General features: G+C 37.9%; 1 protein-coding gene across 3 annotated transcripts; it reads left to right on the top strand.

Annotated features, from left to right (window-relative positions):
• The first annotated feature begins 1,375 nt into the window (after nucleotides 1–1,375).
• LOC126375620 (probable protein phosphatase 2C T23F11.1) lies at nucleotides 1,376–16,955 on the top strand. 3 transcript variants are annotated; one of them, XM_050022601.1, is made up of 8 exons: nucleotides 1,376–1,503; nucleotides 2,523–2,713; nucleotides 3,100–3,197; nucleotides 4,539–4,691; nucleotides 5,419–5,599; nucleotides 6,509–6,600; nucleotides 6,991–7,164; nucleotides 12,588–16,955. In XM_050022601.1, exons 2-8 carry the CDS (start codon nucleotides 2,527–2,529, stop codon nucleotides 12,699–12,701), a joined length of 999 nt encoding a protein of 332 aa, XP_049878558.1. In that variant the 5' UTR covers nucleotides 1,376–1,503; nucleotides 2,523–2,526; the 3' UTR covers nucleotides 12,702–16,955. The 3 variants fall into 3 exon arrangements, with proteins under 3 accessions (XP_049878558.1, XP_049878560.1, XP_049878559.1); XM_050022603.1 differs by lacking the exon at nucleotides 12,588–16,955 and adding an exon at nucleotides 8,336–12,581; XM_050022602.1 differs by lacking the exon at nucleotides 1,376–1,503 and adding an exon at nucleotides 1,682–1,700.
• Nucleotides 16,956–20,383: the final 3,428 nt, after the last annotated feature.

Here is a 20,383-nt window from a genome sequence, read left to right as displayed (position 1 = left end):
GTTGAATTGCCTCAGCTATGTTTGTCTGACGCCATAATAGTCTCAATCGAATCATAATAAAAGTAATTTAAATAGGTTGGTACTAGGTATGTGCCGCGTGCGTAGTAATTTGATATCACGATCGAATGTCATTAAAATATACCGTTCGTCATTTAAATTAGGAACTCGAATAGATTTCAAATTCAAATATAGAATTTTTAATTCCTCCTATGCTGAATCATGATTGAAACATAGAATACGTTTAGGGTGCTTATTGCTTAATCTTTTCTAGGCAGCATGGTCTCACGATATTAGCCAGTCCCTTAAATGGGTCAAAAGGAAAACAAAATATCTTCTATTTATCTTGTAAAAACCCGTAAGTAGATTGTCTCCATTCTAACATTACAAATCATTACATGTTCAGCGTTGCGACATACCACAAAAATCACTTTGTGTTCCCTAGTTTGGTTAGCACATTACAGACAGATCAACTGATCATTCGAAAGTAAGATGACCTGGTGCATCGGAAGGCACGTTACGCCGTTGGTGCCGGTAGTCACCAGTGTCTTCTGATTACTTGTAGCGCTGCCCACCCTGATAATGTGCTTGAGTTAGCTGACTACTAAAAAAATGTCTGTGAACTTCTAAAATTGTCTGAGGTTTGTGGTTGGGGGTGTTTCCTCGACTAATACGCAAGCACCTAACTAGGTAGTTAAGTGGTGGAGTATACCCCTTACGCCGTTTGATCGAAAGCGACACTTCAGCCCAATTGTAGTGTGGTATGTTTGGAAGGTCCTAAGGGAAGAAGACCTTCTTCTTGGGTCTTGTGCGTTGCTCTATGGTTTGAAAGGATATTTTTTATTTTACTTATTTTACCTTATTACACCAACCTCTAATAAATAAACACAAAAAGAAAAAAGGTGTCAACTGTTACGTCATTTTTTGAAAATTTATATATCTATTAGTTCGTTTATATTTTTATTCACATATTTTTTTAATTTCTTATTAAATTTATATGGTGTAAGTTATTTTGAAGGGAAACAAACATAGGTACGATGTTTACAGCACCAAAAATGATAAGGTTTGTGTTAAAATGTATATTTTTATCATAAAATGAATCACAGCCTACAGCGGCTCACTACTGGGCACAAGCCTCCCCCTATGCTCTTGACCCCGTCTTGAAGGTTATTTCGATCGGTCACCCCAAAGAATCCACGTTACGGTGATTCTGGGACAGTTAACGGCTTAAATAGACTAAAGTGGCCCCATATACGTTGTCGGGGGGAGGTAAATCAAGTTCGTGGCTGTATAGGTTAAAGTTCTTTACTTTTTTTGGTAGAATACAAAAATTGTTTATGGCCGTTACACTTCAATGTCACTGTCAGTTTGACAGATCTTTAGTTTTACGCATTTGTGTAGGAAACACAGGTCAGAAAAGATTTTTGCAAAATAATACTGGTTTTGTGCTTGTGAAAGTGTTGAACGATTGTTAAAAGGCTTTACGTACGAGTAGAAGTAATAAAAGTAAGTAAGATAGTATCACTTTGTTGTCTACTTTACATAATATCGGCAAAAGTAAATAACGTTCTTGTGTTATCATGTTTTTGTTTTAATTTTGATAATTCGTATTATCTATACGATTAGCAACACTTGGAAACGCTTAAAGGGGCATATTCTTGCACATACTATACAAATGACTCATCGTTATTGCATTTTGATATGTAAGTGTCCTAGAAAATGTAGTTTTTATTCTCACCCCAATGACATCAGAACTTAGTAATTTGTGACGGGTTCAGAGGCGTAAGATTTCTAAAAAATCTATTCATTGTTTATTTTTGTATTATCGATCAAATTTTGCAATTATAGATTAAAGAGTTGTGTAGGAAACATAATATTTTTTGCTATAAGTAGGTATAAGATGAGTAGTCGAAAACTCCATATATTCATATTACATATTGTTTATTTGTGGTAGGTACGTGATAATTTATAATTCATATTATTATAGTGAAAATAAATATAAAGGTGTATGAGTTTGTTTCTTTATGTCCAAGAGGTTCTAAGGGTAATCAATCAATCTTATAGGTACTGATGTTTAAAATGCTATAATCACAAGATGTAAATAAGTGAGCGGACCTTTACAGTTTTATTAATTACAATGGGGATAAAATTACTCTTATATTCATAGCATTTGTCTGTTTTTGTGCATAATCAATTATCTTTATGGTCTTTGTTAAGTATGATAAACTGTTAAATAGGTAATCCATATGAATAGGTGAATAGGTGATATATATGAAGATTCCTATATCACCCTAGCATGTTGTACAAGTTGACAAAGTTATTATGTCTTTTCTATTTTATTTTTTTTACAGCATCTTATCAGATAAGTATAACTAGAGGTAACTAAAATCAATTTAGTTATTATTATTTTCTATGTACCTCTCTATGGCAGAAAAGCAAGGGCTTTATCTTACCAACAATTTCTACAATTACATCATCTCAGTTAACTGTTTATTCATTTACTCATGTCCTCTAATTTGTTCCAGAGTAATGGGGCAAACCCTATCAGAGCCGGTGACAGAGAAGCAGTCGGCCACATGTCAGGACACGCGCTACCTGGTGGGCTCGTCATGCATGCAGGGCTGGCGGGTCACCATGGATGACTCTCACACACACATCCTTTCACTGCCAGATGACCCTGGGACTGCGTTCTTTGCTGTGTATGATGGACATGGAGGTGTGTATATAGTAAAAAGCACTAGTTTACTGAGGTTTTTTTTTTATAATTTTTATCGAGGCTTTAAACACCCTGAGTGATCATGCTAGCCTCATAAGTGCTTTCATGCACCTATCCCTTAGGCAAAAAATTGGTCAACCAGATAATATAAACTAAAAGCCTTACAAGATAGTGGCTTGACTTCTCCGTTGTCAAGGGAATTCACTCCATGAGAGTCAAAAACCCTTCTCACATCTGAATTCCGGGGACATTCCAACAATATATGGTAAAGGTCATCGGTTGGTACGGTGACAGATCTGTCTTTCACTCAATGGCCAGTTTTTAGCTTCTAGAAGTAACTTATCGACTCATGGTGGACATTTTAATCATATTTTTTTGCATTACAGGAGCTAACATAGCGGAGTATGCTGGGAAACATCTGCATAAGTTCATCACAGCACGTCCAGAGTACCATCTCGGAAACGTCGAGGAGGCTCTCAAGCAGGTATAACTTTATAATCGTACATTGTAATCACCCCCGCATTTCTAAAGGGATGGGCAGAGACACAAGTCAACCTCCAAATGGCTACTCCTGATTTGGACATTGATGAACTGTTTGGTGACAGGTTATCAAGCCCATGGCGCAAATAGATAAACGAAAAAATAACAATTTATTATTTATATTTTTCCTACAAAAGACACCTTAATGCTTTAAAGCAATTTCTTCCAAGAGCACAGATATGTTGTTGTTGCCAAGATTGCTCAGATACAGGCTCGACATTTGAAAATTGTTTTAGAATTCGCTCGATCATTGCTGTAAATGTCTTCGCGCGATTCCATACTGACACGAAGAGTTTGATTTTGCCGCGCCGCACTCTTCATCGCCCGCAATTTCAATAAGTTTCTTTAAAATAATATTTTTTGTGAATTCAAAAAGTAAAGAAAGTAACTACTTTGTTTCTATTCAGCTATAAAGACCTATTTAACAAATATTGCAACATGTATTTTGAGCTTGCTCCTATTTGTGAGAATGACTCATTAATGCAAAACTGAATTTCAAGGTTTCACGGTAGCATGCGAAGCAGTCATATAATTAGTTAGCTACTGTTACTTTAAATGAGAAATAACTTGCATATTAGTCTTTTTTCTTATTTCTTTGAATATTCTTTGTGAATATTCACTGTGATTCCGGAGCCGTGGGAACCCACTGCGAAGAACGCTCGACTGTTAACATACCTTCCGAAGCACAGATCATCGTACTTTCGGACAATCGGGTGTTTAGCCAGCAATGTCCTAACAAAACTAGGGATCACAAAGTGTTTTTTGTGATGTGTCACCACCGCGAATCGAACCTGGTACCTTCAGATCGTAATGCTCTGACCACGAGGCCGATACAACCTGATGCATTCAATCCAGCAATCCAGCACAGAAATATTCCCTTGTTAGTTGCTTACACAAACAGCCTATATACGTCCCACTGCTGGGCACAGGCGTCCCCTCAACCAACCGGAGGGGGTATGGAGCATACTCCACCACGCTGCTCCACTGCGGGTTGGTGGAGGTGTTTTTACGGCTAATAGCCGGGACCAACGGCTTAACGTGCCCACCGAAGCACGGAATCATCTTAATTTCTCAGACAATCAGGTGATTCAAGTCTGAAAAGTCCTTACCAAACAAAGGACAGTCTCACAAAGCGATTTCGACAATGTTCCCATCGGAAATCGAACCCGAACCTCCAGATCGTGAGCCTAACGCTCTAACCACTAGACCACGGAGGCAGTCAGTTAGTTGCTTGTTATAGTACTATTACTACAATTTTACCATCTTAGTTGGTTGTAACTTGCAGGGTTTCCTAGACATGGACCAGGCGATGCTGGAGCAGGACATGCTGCAAGAGAAGGTGGCGGGCAGCACGGCGGTGGTGGTCCTCGTTAAAGACAACACCCTGTACTGTGCCAACGTCGGCGACTCCCGCGCCATTGCTAGTGTAAGGGGCGCGGTCAGTATCTCCGTTTACTCTGAATAATAATAATAAATAGGCCTAAGATATCGAAACGACATAAAAATAATAACAAAAAATATTTAACATAAGTTCACCAACGAGAGCCATTTTAGAACTTTTAGCCCAGTTGGTAGAACGCTTGCCTCTCACTTTGAGCTCGCAGGTTCGCAGGTACAGTCTATGATTGTCGAATTTGTTTTCGAATTCATGTTTGGATCATAAATGATTATCACGTGCTCAGCGGTGAAGGAAATCATCGTGATGAAACCCACATTCCTGAGAAATCCAATTTTCGGAGGTATGTGACTTATATTATTGGGCTGGATTTCCCTTCGCGGGTTGGAAGGTCAGACATGCAGTCGCTTCTGTATAAAACCGGACCTGTCAAATCTTCAGGTTAGGTAAGCGGACCTTGTGAAAAACGGGATAATGCTGGGGAGATGATGATAAGTTCACGACTACATCCCAATTGGGGTAGTCAGAGGAACACACAACAAGATGAACTAAGTTAAGTACCCACGCCTCACCGAAGTTTCTGTTAGACCAACGGCGACATGATAGGTGGTAAGACGTATCGTTGGTAAAACGGGAAAACCTAGAATACACACAGTTCTTTTTTTGTATGTTGTTGTTGCTTGGTGATGTGTGGGTACCTAGTTCTGATGTACCTCTGACTACCCCATTGAGGTATAGTCGTGCGCTTATGTTATGTTTTTCGTTGTAGGTGGAGGTGCTGTCATTTGACCACAAACCGAACAATGAGGAGGAGCTGCGCAGGATAACGGCGGGAGGTGGCTGGGTGCAGCTGAACAGGGTTAATGGCAACCTGGCGCTCTCCCGCGCACTTGGGGACTATGTGTTTAAGAGGAACTACAGGCTTTCCCCTCAGGAACAGATCGTTACTGGTAAGAATACACGTCTACACATTCTTGGGTTTAGAGGATCATAGCGAATTTATACGACTCTGCCATAGGATAAAGAATAATACTATGTCTAGAACGGCAACTCTCCGCTCCCCACCAGCGGCTGCGCTAGGTTTACCTCACCCCTCTCGGTCTTACTTTAGTCTTCCATTGGTGCTAATTCCTGTAAATACCATCAAATTTTATTTTAAGTTATATCTGTCATTTTCTTATCCGTCGAAAGATAGGGACGGGTAATCGACAAGCATAAAATTTATGGAACACACGTCAATTTTAAGCACAAATCTAAAACAACCGTTTAAAAATTTTACATTGGCCAATAATCCGACAGAATTAAGTTGACAGCACACGTCAAACGGTTTGCATACCAGCGAGATACCTTTTTGATTCGCCCGGGTTATTCATTCATTCACTCATTCTTCCTAAAATTAAGAGCTGTAAATCATCCGTCCCTTTCCTTTTCGGCGGATAAGAAAATGACAGGTATAGCTTAAAGTAAAATTAGGAGGTGTCTGCAGGAATCGGGGCCATTGTAAGGCGACAGACGTCACACACACAGATGCGCTGTCTGTGGCTGTGGGCTATGATCTTTAGGCTGCGTTTCCACAAAATATGAGAGAGGATGCGTAGGGAGGTTCTCAGCGAGGTCGATCATATCGAAGTAGCACATTATTGCTCTAATGTGTGGCTATTGGTTCTTTCAAATATAACCTTCAGACGACGCTCTGATTGAAGGTTCGCGCCCAACTGGGCACTCTTTGGCCTGTTTTTTAAATTTTAGTACCTGGTGAGCGCACCTCATTTATCTGCCCAAGTAGTTAATGGCATTTGCGGCAAATCAACAAGAAGGCACGTCAGAAATAAGATTTAAGGTAATGTTTGTATTTTCAGCTTACCCAGACGTGCAAGTACGACAACTGAATGAGGACTGGGAGTTTATTGTGATAGCGTGTGACGGCATCTGGGAGGTTTTGACCAATGAGGTTAGTTAGAAATTTTATATGAAAAATATATATTTTAAAGAACGTCCAGGGCCCTGTGAGGTTTTCTTGCAGCCACCTTTCCCCAGGTTGTGAGAAGCTGCAGTTGTTTTAGGCGGATGAGACGTTCGATAAGTACTTGAATGCCGGTAAAATGTCCAAGCTATAGAACAGTACAGGATTGTGGCTGCATTAAAATATTATTCCACTCTATTACTGTTTGTTACTGACAAATCAAGTGGAAAATTCATCCATCGCAAAATTCGTGATTTTATTTCTTTTTTTTTTATTACTTTCAGTTCCATATTTTTGAAAGGAAAAATTCCACTTGATATTAACTCAGTATTCGGTATGGTGTCACTAGTTAGTGTATGATACCTGTATGTATGATAGGAGGTGATATCATTTTGCCGCGTGCGCCTCATAAGCGGCTGGGAGCCGGCGGCGGTCTGCGAAGCCCTGATGCAGCGCTGTCTGGCCCCCAACTGCGCCACCGGCGGCCTCGGTTGCGACAACATGACTGTGTTGCTGGTGTGCCTCGCGCCCTTTCCGCGCAACGCTGACCAGGTAAACTCTCATAGCTGATCAGGTAAAGTCGCATAGCTGATCAGGTAAAGTCGCATAGCTGATTAGGTAAACTCGCATAGCTGATAAGGTAACCTCCAGCCCTGATGCAGCGCTGTCTGGCCCCCAACTGCGCCACCGGGGGCCTCGGCTGCGACAACATGACTGTGTTGCTGGTGTGCCTCGCGCCCTTTCCGCGCAACGCTGACCAGGTAAACTCTCATAGCTGATCAGGTAATCTCGCATAGCTGATCAGGTAACCACGTAAAGCTGAACAGGTAACCTCGCATAGCTAATCAGGTGATCTTGCGTAGCTGATCAGGTAACCTCCCAAGCTGAACAGCTGTCATCTCCTCAGTGAAAAGCCCCCGACTCTGCTGCTGCTGCATCTGGTATCCTCATAGCTGAACAAAACATGAAAATCTACTGTTTCATGTCTCCTAATGTGCCAAAAGCAATTGGGGAGTTAATTTATGGTTAGAGACAACAGAGCCGCGTCATGCGATGAGTCAGGAAGCCTTAGCCTGTTATATATCTGACCATAGACTAAATATCTGAACTTTTAAATTAAGGAACAAGTATAATGCCAACTTAGAACCGCCACATCTGAAAAGTACGTACCTTTTATTCTTTTTAGTTATTCCACCCTTTATGTCGGGACTATACGGCGGTATCTATTGTTATTATTACATAAAAATATTTTAAATATGAGTGCTTGTTTAAATATAAAAGCATGGGATTGCATGCAGCTTTTTGGTGTCGCGAGCTGATTGGCTGCCTCTATGGCTAGAGTAGTCGGGTCGTCGGGATCGTATATTACGTCCTTCGGGCGCCGATACTTTTCAGTACCGTCCCTAAGCGGAATGTACTCGGAAGCCGCAACTACCAGGGGATTTGGGTGGTGCGGAGCAGAATCGAAAAAACGTTTGGAAGCTAATTTGAGCCATTGGGCAATGGTTGGCAGACCTAGGTCAACGTGCAGATTTTCATTGCGAAGGAACCACGGAGCTCCCGTGGCTTTCCGCATGAAACGATTTTGTATTACCTGTAGACGGTGAATTTGAGAGGGACTCGCGTAAATTGCATGCAGCATGTCGATGTATATGTATGTATATATGACCGCATGTGTTATCTGTGCTTCGCTTTATATATTTATTTATATATTTGTCTTCAGGCAGGAATGACTTGGCTGGAGGTTTGTCGTCCAAACAAGTACTTTACGCTGACGCCATCGCGGCGCTTCTCCTAAAGGGGGATCTCTGTCCACCCCGCATGAACCTCACCGACTTTCAAACTGTGATCTTGGATGCCAAAACGACTGGCTACTTAGTAGAGAATGTGCAGCATTGACTTAAATTTATAATTAACTAGTTGTTACCTGCGACTTAGGTCGCGTGAAATCCTACTATTAAAACTGTAGAAGTTGCATTCAAACTTTGTCACCCCCTACTCTCTTAGGGGTTGAATTTCGCAAAATCCCGTCCTACTGAGCACTTGCGTCCTAAAAAGAACCTCCATGCAAAATTTTAGACTTCTAGCACTTGTAGTTTCTGAGAGTTCGGTTAAGAGTGAGTCAGTCAGTCAGTGAACTTTCGCTTTTTTCATACAATATTCGCGTTGTTGTACCGTTAAAATAGATCCCTAGACATACAGACGGACAGTAAAGGGTAATAGGATTTCGCTCTCGGCTATACCCTAAAAAGAACAATTTGTTTCTTTCTTTCAGTTCATTCCAGATGGCTGTATGACGTAAAGTTGTCTGCGCAAATTGGAAAACTATTTAAACAAGTAACGTTCAATTCTTTCATTTTGGGCTCGAAATTCTTGTAGGCTTTGACTTTAGTGGTTTTACGAGTAATCATTAGTTTAAGCTACGCGGAATTATGAGTTTATCTATTATTAATTTCTTGCGCTGTCGGGAAACTTAACCTAACCTAATCCTAACATAATTATTTCGATACCGTTTTTCGTCCACTTTCTTTTGAAATTCCTTTTCTACTCTGATTGACAAATCGAATTGGAGAATAGCTAACCTCGAAAAAATTAAGTAGGTAATCATTTTCGCTTTTAAAATATTGGTTATCTTTCTTGTATGTATTATTTTGACTATGTTATTTTGTAGCATTATTAGCGTAACATTCTCTGCTAAGTTGCCAACCTATAAAAGTTGTTAGAAAACGCTTTGTTGCACAAATAGAGTAATACAAATAGAAATCAAAAATAAATGTACATCCAAGTTGTACGGTACATCTACGTTTCCGATATATTTCCTTCAAAAGTATTTCGTGTATTTTTATAATGGTTTGAAATTGTTAAGACTGACGTGTGCCAATGGAATTATGTATTAAGAATTATGGGTAATGTCCATTTAATTGCTAAAAAGCTGCCTCAGAATGTAATATACAAACAAATTCTGACTTTATAAATGCAATATCGGAAAGTTACGATTGTCTGGCTTTTTAAACAATTCGTTTATATTCAAGGTTGCTGAATAACCAAGCAGGTTTAATTTTGTAAAATACATAGTGTCTGTCCTCTCGACAGATGAGAGGTTAAGCACATTACAAGCAATACTATGGCACCGATTTGGGCAACCGCTAACTTGAACTAGCTCTATCTTTGTCTTGCATTTATTGTAAGTAAAGGACGGCTCTATTTTAAGAGTTGCCAAAATAAAATTAGCTTAAGTATCTGTGCGTCCGAAGAGGCATCAATCACAATTTAAATGAATTCAGTCGAGCTTTTTCAGAATTGAGTATAGCGAGTCCCAGTAACTAGTAGATTTTACAGCATAATTTGTTTTTTTTTTTAAATTTCTGGCCAGGTATCGATGTATTAAATGGACAAAGGCCTATGTTCTTTGAAGTGATGTGATCACAAATATGCTATCATGTTAGGTTCTTATCAAATGCTATTAGCTCGATGTAATATTAACATAATATATATGTTGTTTGATCCGTACAGAAGCGATATCAACGATTGTTATGAATTTTGCAATTCAAATTGCGCGTGACGTAATAATGGCGCTTTTATTGGCAAATTAAAAAGGATTAAGTATATCATTTTTTAAAAAACAAAGCAGTTGGTATTTGGAATTGAATATAATGAATAAATAATGACGATTACGACATTGATTTGGCACTACTGTGTTATTTATATAGCCTTATGCTATACTTACATATCGCTACTGGCGTTTACAAGCGCTGGTCCTATAATTTATTGTTAATCAATTATTTCGTGATCAGAATTCCTTAATGTCGCAAATATGTTTCAATATATATTTTAAAAAGTAAAAAGGGTTGACAGACGGACGGACGGACAACAAAGTGATCCTATAAGGGTTCCGTTTTACCTTTTGAGGTTCGGAACCCTAAAAAATCATCTTATAATGTCTGCTTTCATTTAAAACGAATGCTATACTCGTAAAATATAATAAGAGTATTATAAATACAACGACTAACCTCTCAAACTCAACCTCTTTCGTCGAGGTCGGTTATTGATTTCACAATCCATACGAGAGAAGAATATACTTGCAATAGTTAAAATCACTTATATAATAGGGTAGTTTCCAACTAGTCAAATCAGTTACTTTTTATTAAACGTCAAAACAGGAAATTACTGTGGAATTTGTATGAAAAAACACCCTGTGACGTCATAGACAGACGTGACAGAATGTTGCGATTATTGTTACAATTTTCTATGTTAAAATTTATTAATAAGTTAAATAGAAAAAAGAAAACGTTTTTTTGCCACCTTTAGAACTGTCTTTATTTAGTATTTAGAATGTCATACTTTATCTTTGACCTAGGAAACTATCCAATTATGCAGATGAGCGTGGCGGAGTATGCTCCATACGGATTAAGGCTGTTTATGTTATGTACTTTATATGACCAGCGCTTAGCATAATTATTATAACGCACGTTTCTCTATAATAATTATAATATAAATAAACTTTGAGGTCGTGTGATTTCTATTTGTGAAAGTGATTAATTTTAAATTTTTGCATGTGTAAATCATGTTGTCTGTACTTTTACTAATTAATTGCTTTTTTGTGATACTAACAATAATATGTGTTAATGTTTGCTTATTCAGTGTATTTTGCATGTAAAATTGCATGAATTTGCATTATGAAATACGTTTTAAGCAACGTATATTGTTATATATAAGTACAATATCGCTTGTCTTGTCTTTGTGAGTGTTTTAACCTCTCATATGCCGAGATACCAGACACAATAGATTTTACATTGTGTCTGGTCGAGATCCGCGTTCCGGCATTTAAGGGGTTAAACGACTATTAGCTCAGTAATCGTGTGTCGAAGGACATTTTACATGAATTTACAAGTAAACGAGTAACTCAGTTTTAAGTTTGCACAAATATTAAAAACTTTGGAATTGTTACTGTTGGATTATAACAGTAAATCTAATTTCTATAGTTAAAGTATTAACGTTTAAAAAAGTAGTTTTTAAAGTAGTTTTTTTTTTCAGTACATTTTTCCATTCCATAAGTTCCTTTAATGTGTTATTTTATTTCACAATTTTAAACGTCGCCTAAATTCTAGTAATGTTATTTCGGTCTAAATCTTAGTCTGTTTATATTAAAACAGATATTGGAGCGATATTATTCACCGACGCTTTTGTCTTTGTCTCTCACATTATGTTTGTTTGCTTTTAATAAAATGTTTTAAAAGTAAATGTTTGCATGTTTTTATTTACTGCTTTACGTTGAGTTTCCATTGAAGCGGAGCGGAGTGGAGACGAATATCGACCAATCACAGCGTGAGGGAGCGAGAGAAAAGATGTTCTGTCGCTCTCTCGCACGCTGCGGTTGGCGGATTCCGCACGTCTCCGCTTGTCTCCGCTCCGCTTCAGTAGAAACTCAGCACGTTCAGTTTGCCTTGTTTGTGTTCCAATTATTTACTTAAATAACCATTATTACCCTTCTTTTTATATATTTAATCGGCTTTAATTATGTGCTATAAATTGTTAATATAATATTGTTGTCACCTTTTTACTTGTCTTTAATTAGTTGTAAGTGCATGTGATGTATTATTTATTACTGAATGTGCTGTTGCCTGTGCTAACTTTCTTCGAATGTCTGGGGCTGTGGAACAAGTGGTAGGTAAATTAATTGTTATTTTTATGCGATACTGATTATTTTTTAATTGATGTTTTTTGGCCCGCAATGGAGCAGCGTGGTTGAGTATGCTCCATACCCCCTCCGGTTGATTGAGGGGAGGCCTGTGCCCAGCAGTGGGACGTATAGGCTGTTTATGTTATGTGTATGTGTTCTTTTAAAACAAAGTTATGCGTGATATTCTACGACTAAGAATGTCATTTTGGAAACAAAAAATACTTAATACTAAAAAGTAGTTTATTACAACGATTTTAGAATGTAAAGTCATCTGGTTTTTTTTCATCTCTTCCAGGAATCCTCAGAAATTCCTCAACAGCGGGAATTAAGTAACGAGTTAAGTAACAAGTTGATGACAAATATGGACGATTTATTATACGTAGAGGATGATGAGGAGGACATAAAGTGAACTGGGTAGAGTCGTAGTGTAAATGTGTGTACATAACTAGCTCGTAGGGTTTACTAGGTAATCGTGAAGGAGTGACAGAAAAGTGGGGAAATGTAAGTTCTTTTTTGTATATTTATTTTCTGAACTGTAGAGCAATATTTAAAAACCACGGAAAGCCCATTAGTTAAACATTGGGAATTCGATTTTAAAAGGACATGAAAAATGTTTTTTTTAAGAGTGCTCTAACTTCAAATCATCGGCCTGCTAAAGTAAAGCTGTTAGAAAGCTGTGAGACTCAAAAGTGAAAAATGTATATTAAAAAAATCCTTTGATCATAATTTGCTCTACAGTAAAAATGTTATTAGAATCACAACTTGACCTATGTTTTAAGGTAGAAGAAACGAATAAGCTTTTCCGGCTATTTAGTTGGACCATATTCAAATTTGTTTCAACTAGCCACCAGGTGAAACAGGCTTACACCCGTATTTTAAGGTGTTCACTCTACTCTTCCTCCACTCAATTTTTCCTTCACTCGACTTTTCCTCCACTCGATTCGGACTCAGTTGAGCATTTTTGTATTTTAAGTTGAAATTGTCGTCTTCGACTTGAGGATCTTACTCACTGGAGTCGAGCATATCATACTGCAAACAAAATAATACGAAAATAATGACAGCATACTTTATAGTTTATTTCAAAACTCGAGGTAAGGTTGAGGCGCTGTCTAAGAATACCTTAATATCTATGATTTTAGCCGAGTTCGTGGAAGACCTTGAGGTCGCCTTAATTGAAGACAGAGTCGAGAAAGGTTGAGTTAACATCTTAGAATATACGTGTTAGTCTCAGTACGTCTGGTGTTACTACCAATTCTAGCCAATGGCGTCCTTTTTTCGTAATATGGTGGGGACCGTAGCATAAAACTATTACTCCATTTCTCCATGGAGTAACTAAATGTAGCTAACCTTACAAGTTTACATTACATTTTGGAAATAAGTGCCATCTAGTGGTGGCGTGTCGTATTGTTAACACTTTGTCAGGTAGGTAGTACAAATGTTCGCCGGCGTTCTATTATTGCGATGGACCCACTGGTTTTACGTAGTAAGTACTTATATTAGTTACTCCATGGTGCCAGCTTATAAATTAAAGTTCCAAAAAGCTGACGGAAAGTTTCATTTAAATTTATTCATTCTACTCACAAATGGAAACATATGAATGTTAGTGTGACGTGTTTACGGTTTGTCCAGTCAATTATATTTGTTAATTTTATACCAAATTAATAAATGTTAGATTAGAGACGTTTTGAATTTGATTTTTTTTAAAACATTCTTTTTACAAAATTTAAAAAAAAGTATTGTTGTATTCTTTGCTTTAGCATGTTGTATAAAAGCTATTTTTGACATGAATGTTTTTGTTTTATAAAATTATTAGTTAGAAAGTAAGAGACTAGTGGGATTGAAACTGCATTTTTAAATATTCCTTTTAAGGCGTTGGAATTGATTTTAACATGCTTGGCTCCGTCCAAATGGATAGTCAAAAAATTATCTTTGTTTTGTAGCATTTAAAAGAAGCATAATGAGCTAAGCCAAGGTAGATACTTAGGTCGACAACACATAATTAGACTACGAAAATCTCGCCATTATTAAAGCGGCCATTTTGATTATAATGTGTAAATGATAGTAATCTTCAAGTAGGCTGCATAGAGAGTAATTCGTTGCCGTTTACGAAGAAAGTTTGTTGAAGAGAGGCCTGAAAACTGTCCCAGCAAGCCACAAGGCGCTGTCAACATCTACCATATCAAATCGAAAGTATTAAATACATAATCAAAAGGAAATACTCTCAACAGCTTAATTTTTATGTGACTTGAAAAGTTTTATTTATTATGGTTTAACGAATTCTGCGTTCATGATATCTTCATCTTACTATTTGGACGGAATGGTGGGTACCTTTAGAATAACTTCAATATTGAATTTTAAATCTAATGTCTGTGTTCTTGCAAAAATATCGATAGTTGTATTTATTGATGGCAAATACTTGTATATGGTTTTATATAGGACTTAGGACATATCGCAGATATTCAGATTCTGGCAAACTCTAACTTAATTTGAATTTAGTTTGACGATTCGGAAAGTAGCGCTATCTCTTTCTTGACCGATGGTTAGAGAGGGATAGCTTTAAGAACTGTCAAATTAAGTTAAGATTAACACCCGTATACTAAGTTCTCAGCTGAGCATTTTGGTATTTTAAGTTGACATTGGTGCTAATTCCTGTAAATACCATCTAATTTTATTTTAAGTTATATCTGTCATTTTCTTATCCGCCGAAAAGGAAAGGGACGGGTAATCGACAAGCATAAAATTTATGGAACACACGTCAATTTTAAGCACAAATCTAAACCAACCGTCTAAAAATTTTACATCCGTCAATAACCCGACACAGTTAAGTAGACAGCACGTCAAACGGAATGCATACCAGCGACGTACCTTTTGATTCGCCCGGGTTATTCATTCATTTACTCATTCTTCCTAAAATTAAGAGCTGTGAATCATCCGTCCCTTTCCTTTTCGACGGATACGAAAATGACGGATATAACCTAAAATAAAATTAGGCGGTGTCTGCAGGAATCGGGGCCAATGTCTCTCGAGTTGAGGATGTTACTCACTGGAGTCGAATATATCTGCCAACAATATTATATGAAATTAATGACATCATGCCCTATTGAAGTACACTCGAGTAAAGGTTAAGGCACCGTTTAAGAATACCGATTTTGATCTGAGTTCTTGGAAGACCTTGAGGTCGCGTCAACTCAGGACGGAGCGAACAGTCATGAGCAATATCATGAACCCACTTTAGAACCCTGTCGCAATATCATATTCGGCATTTAATGAGGATTACGGTTTAATTTGTCAAAAAAGTTAATGGGACATGGCTGCAAAGTGCATATTAGTACTCGTGACCGAACATCTTAGAATACGGGTGGACCTAAGTTTGTGTCTGAAGGAATAGTCACCATTATACTGCTTAAATTATTTAAGTAAATACATGCGTAAGCGAAATGATTGTACATTTTATATTAAGATGCCGTGGACATTGTATGTTTTCAGATATTTTTCTTATATTATTTCTTATATTCGCCGTCTACAGTTTTGAGCTAGGATGAAATATATCTTTCATTGTGTTCCTATAGATTATTTACGATGTTAATTTATACTTTGACAAGTTATTAAAAGCGAACTAGGTTGTAGATATTTTATTTAGCAGTCTTAAAACCCACATGAATCATTAATTTCCGCAAGTTTGCCAAAAACGATTTTAAAAAAAGTTTTATTCTACAACCTATACCGGGAAAGTAATAATGCTGTATTTGTAAATAGGTTTTTGTGACTACGAGTGCTTTTTCAGTAGCCTGTAGCTTCCTTATATAATCGGGGAAATTAGACAAATATTAAGATAAACGGAAAAAAGCAAAAATTGGAATGACGTCTTAATGCATAAGAAGGTATAAAACTAGATTATGTTTTGTATATGTCAATCTTTTTTCCCTGATTGTACCTACTTTTGATATGACACGCAGATAAAATAAGAGTTAGGTACATACAATTGTAAACACTATTAAAAATTATTTCGCAAACATAAACAGAATATGAGGAACTTTCCAATCGGCGTTGCCTAAAATAACGTTAGATGGCGTTGTTAAGTTTTTTCTTCGTTTAAATTTCAAATTTAATGGGTAACAGACATATGCATCTTTTATCCTTGTTTTTGGGTATAAATTATGACCTTTTTTATTACACCAAGGTACAATTACAACTTCCACCCATTATTATTCTGATCAAAATAAAGAGAAGCAATATAGGTGGCAACATCATTCTATACATAATGTAATCCAACTATCAAGCAACAATTAGTTTTATATATGCTTCTGCCATTATATTACATTTTTGAATAATTTTGTACCTACCCGAGCAATGAGAAAATAGGTAATTATCACGTTAAAAGTGAACAACGCCATCTATCGTGTGTTTGGGGAACGTCGATTGGAAAGTCCTTCATTAATTTAAATCGCCAAATTATTGACCAATGACTAGCAACACCGAGTGTGTTGCCATTTTAAACTTGTAAAATTGTGCTGGTTTTATGAAATAGTTTTTGTCGTTAATATCTGCTGTGGGAGTGTACTGTAGTATAATGTAACATATCCGTTACACTAGTCAGTTGATCAAGTAGTCTGCGTTACAGTACCTTATATTAACGATGGAATAAAGTTATTTACGTTTTTAACTTGCAGTTTTTATTTACCACATCAATCTTTTCCAATAATATTGGTTTGTATACGAATAACATAACTCTAGCCATTTTGATGGTGAGGTGGTTGCTGATTCCGGTACACATTTAAGTTTGTTTTAAGTTATAACTATCATTTTCTTATCCGCCGAAAAGGAAAGGGATGGGTGATCGACAAGCATAAAATTTATGGAACACACGTCACTTTTAGGTAGAAATATAACCCGACAGATTTAAGTTGTCAGCACACGTCAAACGGATTGCATAATATGAGCAAGATGCCTATTTTCTTCGTCCGGGTTATTCTTTCATTTTAAAAATAACAATTGTCTATCACCCGTCCCATTCTTTTTCGGCGAATAAGAAAATGACGGGTATATCAAGATAAAATTAGGAGGTGTCTGCAGGAAACGGGGCCATTATGTCATCATAATTTGAACTTAATACTGGACACATAGCGAGGAGAACCGATGGCCGATGGGGCGGAAAGGTTCTGGAGTGGCGACCACGTGTCGAACGACGCTCAGTGGGTAGGCCCGCTACAAGGTGGACCGACGATCTGGTGAAGGTCGCAGGAAGCCACTGGATGCGGGCAGCGCAGGACCGATCGTCGTGGAGATCCTTGGGGGAGGCCTATGCCCAGCAGTGGGCGTCATACGGCTGATGATGATGAATTTGAACTTCGTGTGTCTACGTGACTAAGTTGTCTTCTGATTACATACTTGCAGCTCTGCCTACCCCATTATGTAATAGGGGCGTGACTTTATGTATGTATGTAACCGTGCTGTTTATTTGGAACTTAGTAGTTAATTCCTTCCTATGCGTTATCCCGTTTTTTCACAGGGTCTGCTTACCTAACCTAAAGATTTGACAGTTCGTGTTTTTTACAGAAGAACCTATCAATTGATTGTGACTATTAAGCCGTTCGTCCCGGTTACTACTTACTGATGTCAGTTAGTAGTCGTTACTGAGCCATGTCAGGGGCCTTTGCGGTTCAATAGTAACCCTGACACCAGGGTTGATGGGCTCGGTAATCCACCTCACAACCCACACGATAGAAGATGATTGTGTAAGTATTTTATGATGAGAAGTGTGGCTATACGTCTTATCAATCTTACTCTGCCTACTCCGCTGGTGTATTTATATTTCTCAACACATAACCACACCCCGGACACTTCATACAAAACACCTCGTTTTACACAGATTGATGACTAAAGTATGACCGAGAGTGGGGTAAACCCAGCCCAGCCGCTGCGCTGGTGGGAAGCGGAGAGATGCAATTCTATACGTAGGTAGTATAATTCCTTATTAAAAATATATTATGTGATTGTAAATAAAAAAGGATGTAATTGCTGAACACTGCTTCCTGAGATACAGGTCTCCTAGTTCAGGTAGCAGGGTTATACTACTGTAGCATTTGTGTGTCCTATAGTACCCAATGTTGTGTCGATCTTTTTCTACGACATTAAACAATTTTTATTTATTTTATTTATTATTATTCTATGACATTACATAATCCGGGCTTTCCCGGAACTTTAACCATCACGGAAGACATTGGAATGGTTTGTGGATTTTAACTGGATGTCCCTTTGTAATGTAATATCAACTTTATAGCTTTCGCTTTATTTTCTCCGTGACCGGGTTCCCAGCCGGGTCAACCGACACAACCAAACAGTCGTTTCCACGTTTCTACATTGACACAAGTGATATAATGCAATACAAGTAGGCCTCCGTGGTCCGGTGGTTGAGTGTTGGACTCACGATCCGGTGGCCCCGGGTTCGAATCCCGGTGGGGACATATCACAAAAATCACTTTGTGAGCCCTAGTTTGGTTAGGACATTACAGGCTGATCACCTGATTGTCCCAAATTCGTTTCACCTGATTCGTGCTTCGGAAGGCACGTTAAGCCGTTGGTCCCGGTTACTACTTACTGATGTAAGTGTGTAGTCTTTACATGAGCCATGTCAGAGGCCTTTGGCGGCGGTAATATAACCCTGACACCAGGGTTGATGAGGTTGGTATTCTACCTCACAATGCACACGATAAAATTTTGGCGAAATTTTCACCGAGAATGAAACCAGGATTCTAATCCATATACGCTCATACAATCATCTGCTCAAACAGAGCTACGTTTTATAACTTACAAAACAAAACACAAAGTTGCATCACAAGTCCTCGAAATAAAAACTTGGAAAGTGGTTAAAACCGATTTTATAGAGTGGTTAACTCGAATACGAACCGTGAAACGATCCCAGCGTGTCATCGGAAAGGATTTATATCTATTGCTTTGCGTAAGTATTGAAAGCCACATTGTATGCAAAATGTATAACTATTTTGAAATCTTGATGTGAAGAGGAATCATCTCTCCCTAGCGTTATCCCGTTTTCACAGGGTCCGCTTACCTAATCTGAAGATTTGACAGGTCCGCTTTTTACAGAAGCGACTGCCTGTCTGACCTTTCAACCCGCGAAGGAAAATAAAAAAGGATTAGGATATTTTCTAACAAATTTACAAGTTTTTAGTATAATAAGCACGGCAATGAAAGAAGTTCTTATACTCAGAAGTTAAACCTAGTCTCACTAGGTTTTTAGTTTTGCCAAACTCAGCAAAAACACATTTCTGCTTGTGCTGTAATTTTTTACAAATGTGGCTTACTCTGTTTTGCTTTTGGGTAACCGCGATGTTCTACAGACGATAATTTTATTGAGGATGGCTATGGTGAACCATAATAGCGATAAGTGGGATAAAAACATCTTGCAGCTTCGCGTGGTTTTCCTCAGATGATTAAGAAGGGTTGCCGACCCATCAACCAGTCCTTCAGTCACGCCAGGGTGGACATAGACTTGTTCGGAATATAGACAACGCAACCTGTATTTTTCTTTAGATACCTATTCTCACTCCAGCTAGAAAATGATCTTTGCTTTTAAAGGATCTCAATTTTATAAATAGTAACGTTTACAAGCTGTTATGATTCTGAGTGGAATTTTCCGTCGCAAAATCCATGATTTTTTTTATTTTTTTTTATTCTATACTTTAGCGAAATAATGAGCCTAATCATCCTCCTTAGTTTTCGTTACGGTATCACTTACACCCTTTCGGAATATTCATGAAATTGTTTGTGTTTTTTTAAATAATTTTCAGTTTAATACATTTGCTACATAAAATTCAACTTGACATCAACTAAGAATCATGGCTTCAATCACCCTTCAAAGTTTTCGTTACGATATCATTAAAACCCTATATTATGTTTGTACGCATCTTAGCTTTGTTTTACAACTCATTAATCAACATGTACACGTGATGGAAGTGTGTACATATAACCAGCTCTGTCCAGACTGTCACTGAGGGTCGCTAATTGGATGAGGGGCGCTAACGCAGAGGTCGCTATATAACGGCGGGCGGGGCGATGAGGCGCAGGAGTGGC

The sequence above is a fragment of the Pectinophora gossypiella genome, chromosome 19 (assembly GCF_024362695.1).
Source record: "Pectinophora gossypiella chromosome 19, ilPecGoss1.1, whole genome shotgun sequence".
Classification (NCBI taxonomy): domain Eukaryota; kingdom Metazoa; phylum Arthropoda; class Insecta; order Lepidoptera; family Gelechiidae; genus Pectinophora; species Pectinophora gossypiella.
The sequence above is the reverse complement of the archived record's forward strand: the minus strand, read 5'-3'. Positions and strand labels throughout refer to the sequence as shown.

What these genes read in the sequence shown, in the direction of transcription:
- LOC126375620 (XM_050022601.1), top strand. Translation starts at nt 2,527, where the DNA reads ATGGGGCAAACCCTATCAGAGCCGGTGACAGAGAAGCAGTCGGCCACA. An exon ending in GGGAGGTTTTGACCAATGAG is followed by an intron (nt 6,601 to 6,990) that starts GTTAGTTAGAAA and finishes TATGTATGATAG; the next exon opens with GAGGTGATATCATTTTGCCG. An exon ending in TTCCGCGCAACGCTGACCAG is followed by an intron (nt 7,165 to 12,587) that starts GTAAACTCTCAT and finishes CATCTCTTCCAG; the next exon opens with GAATCCTCAGAAATTCCTCA.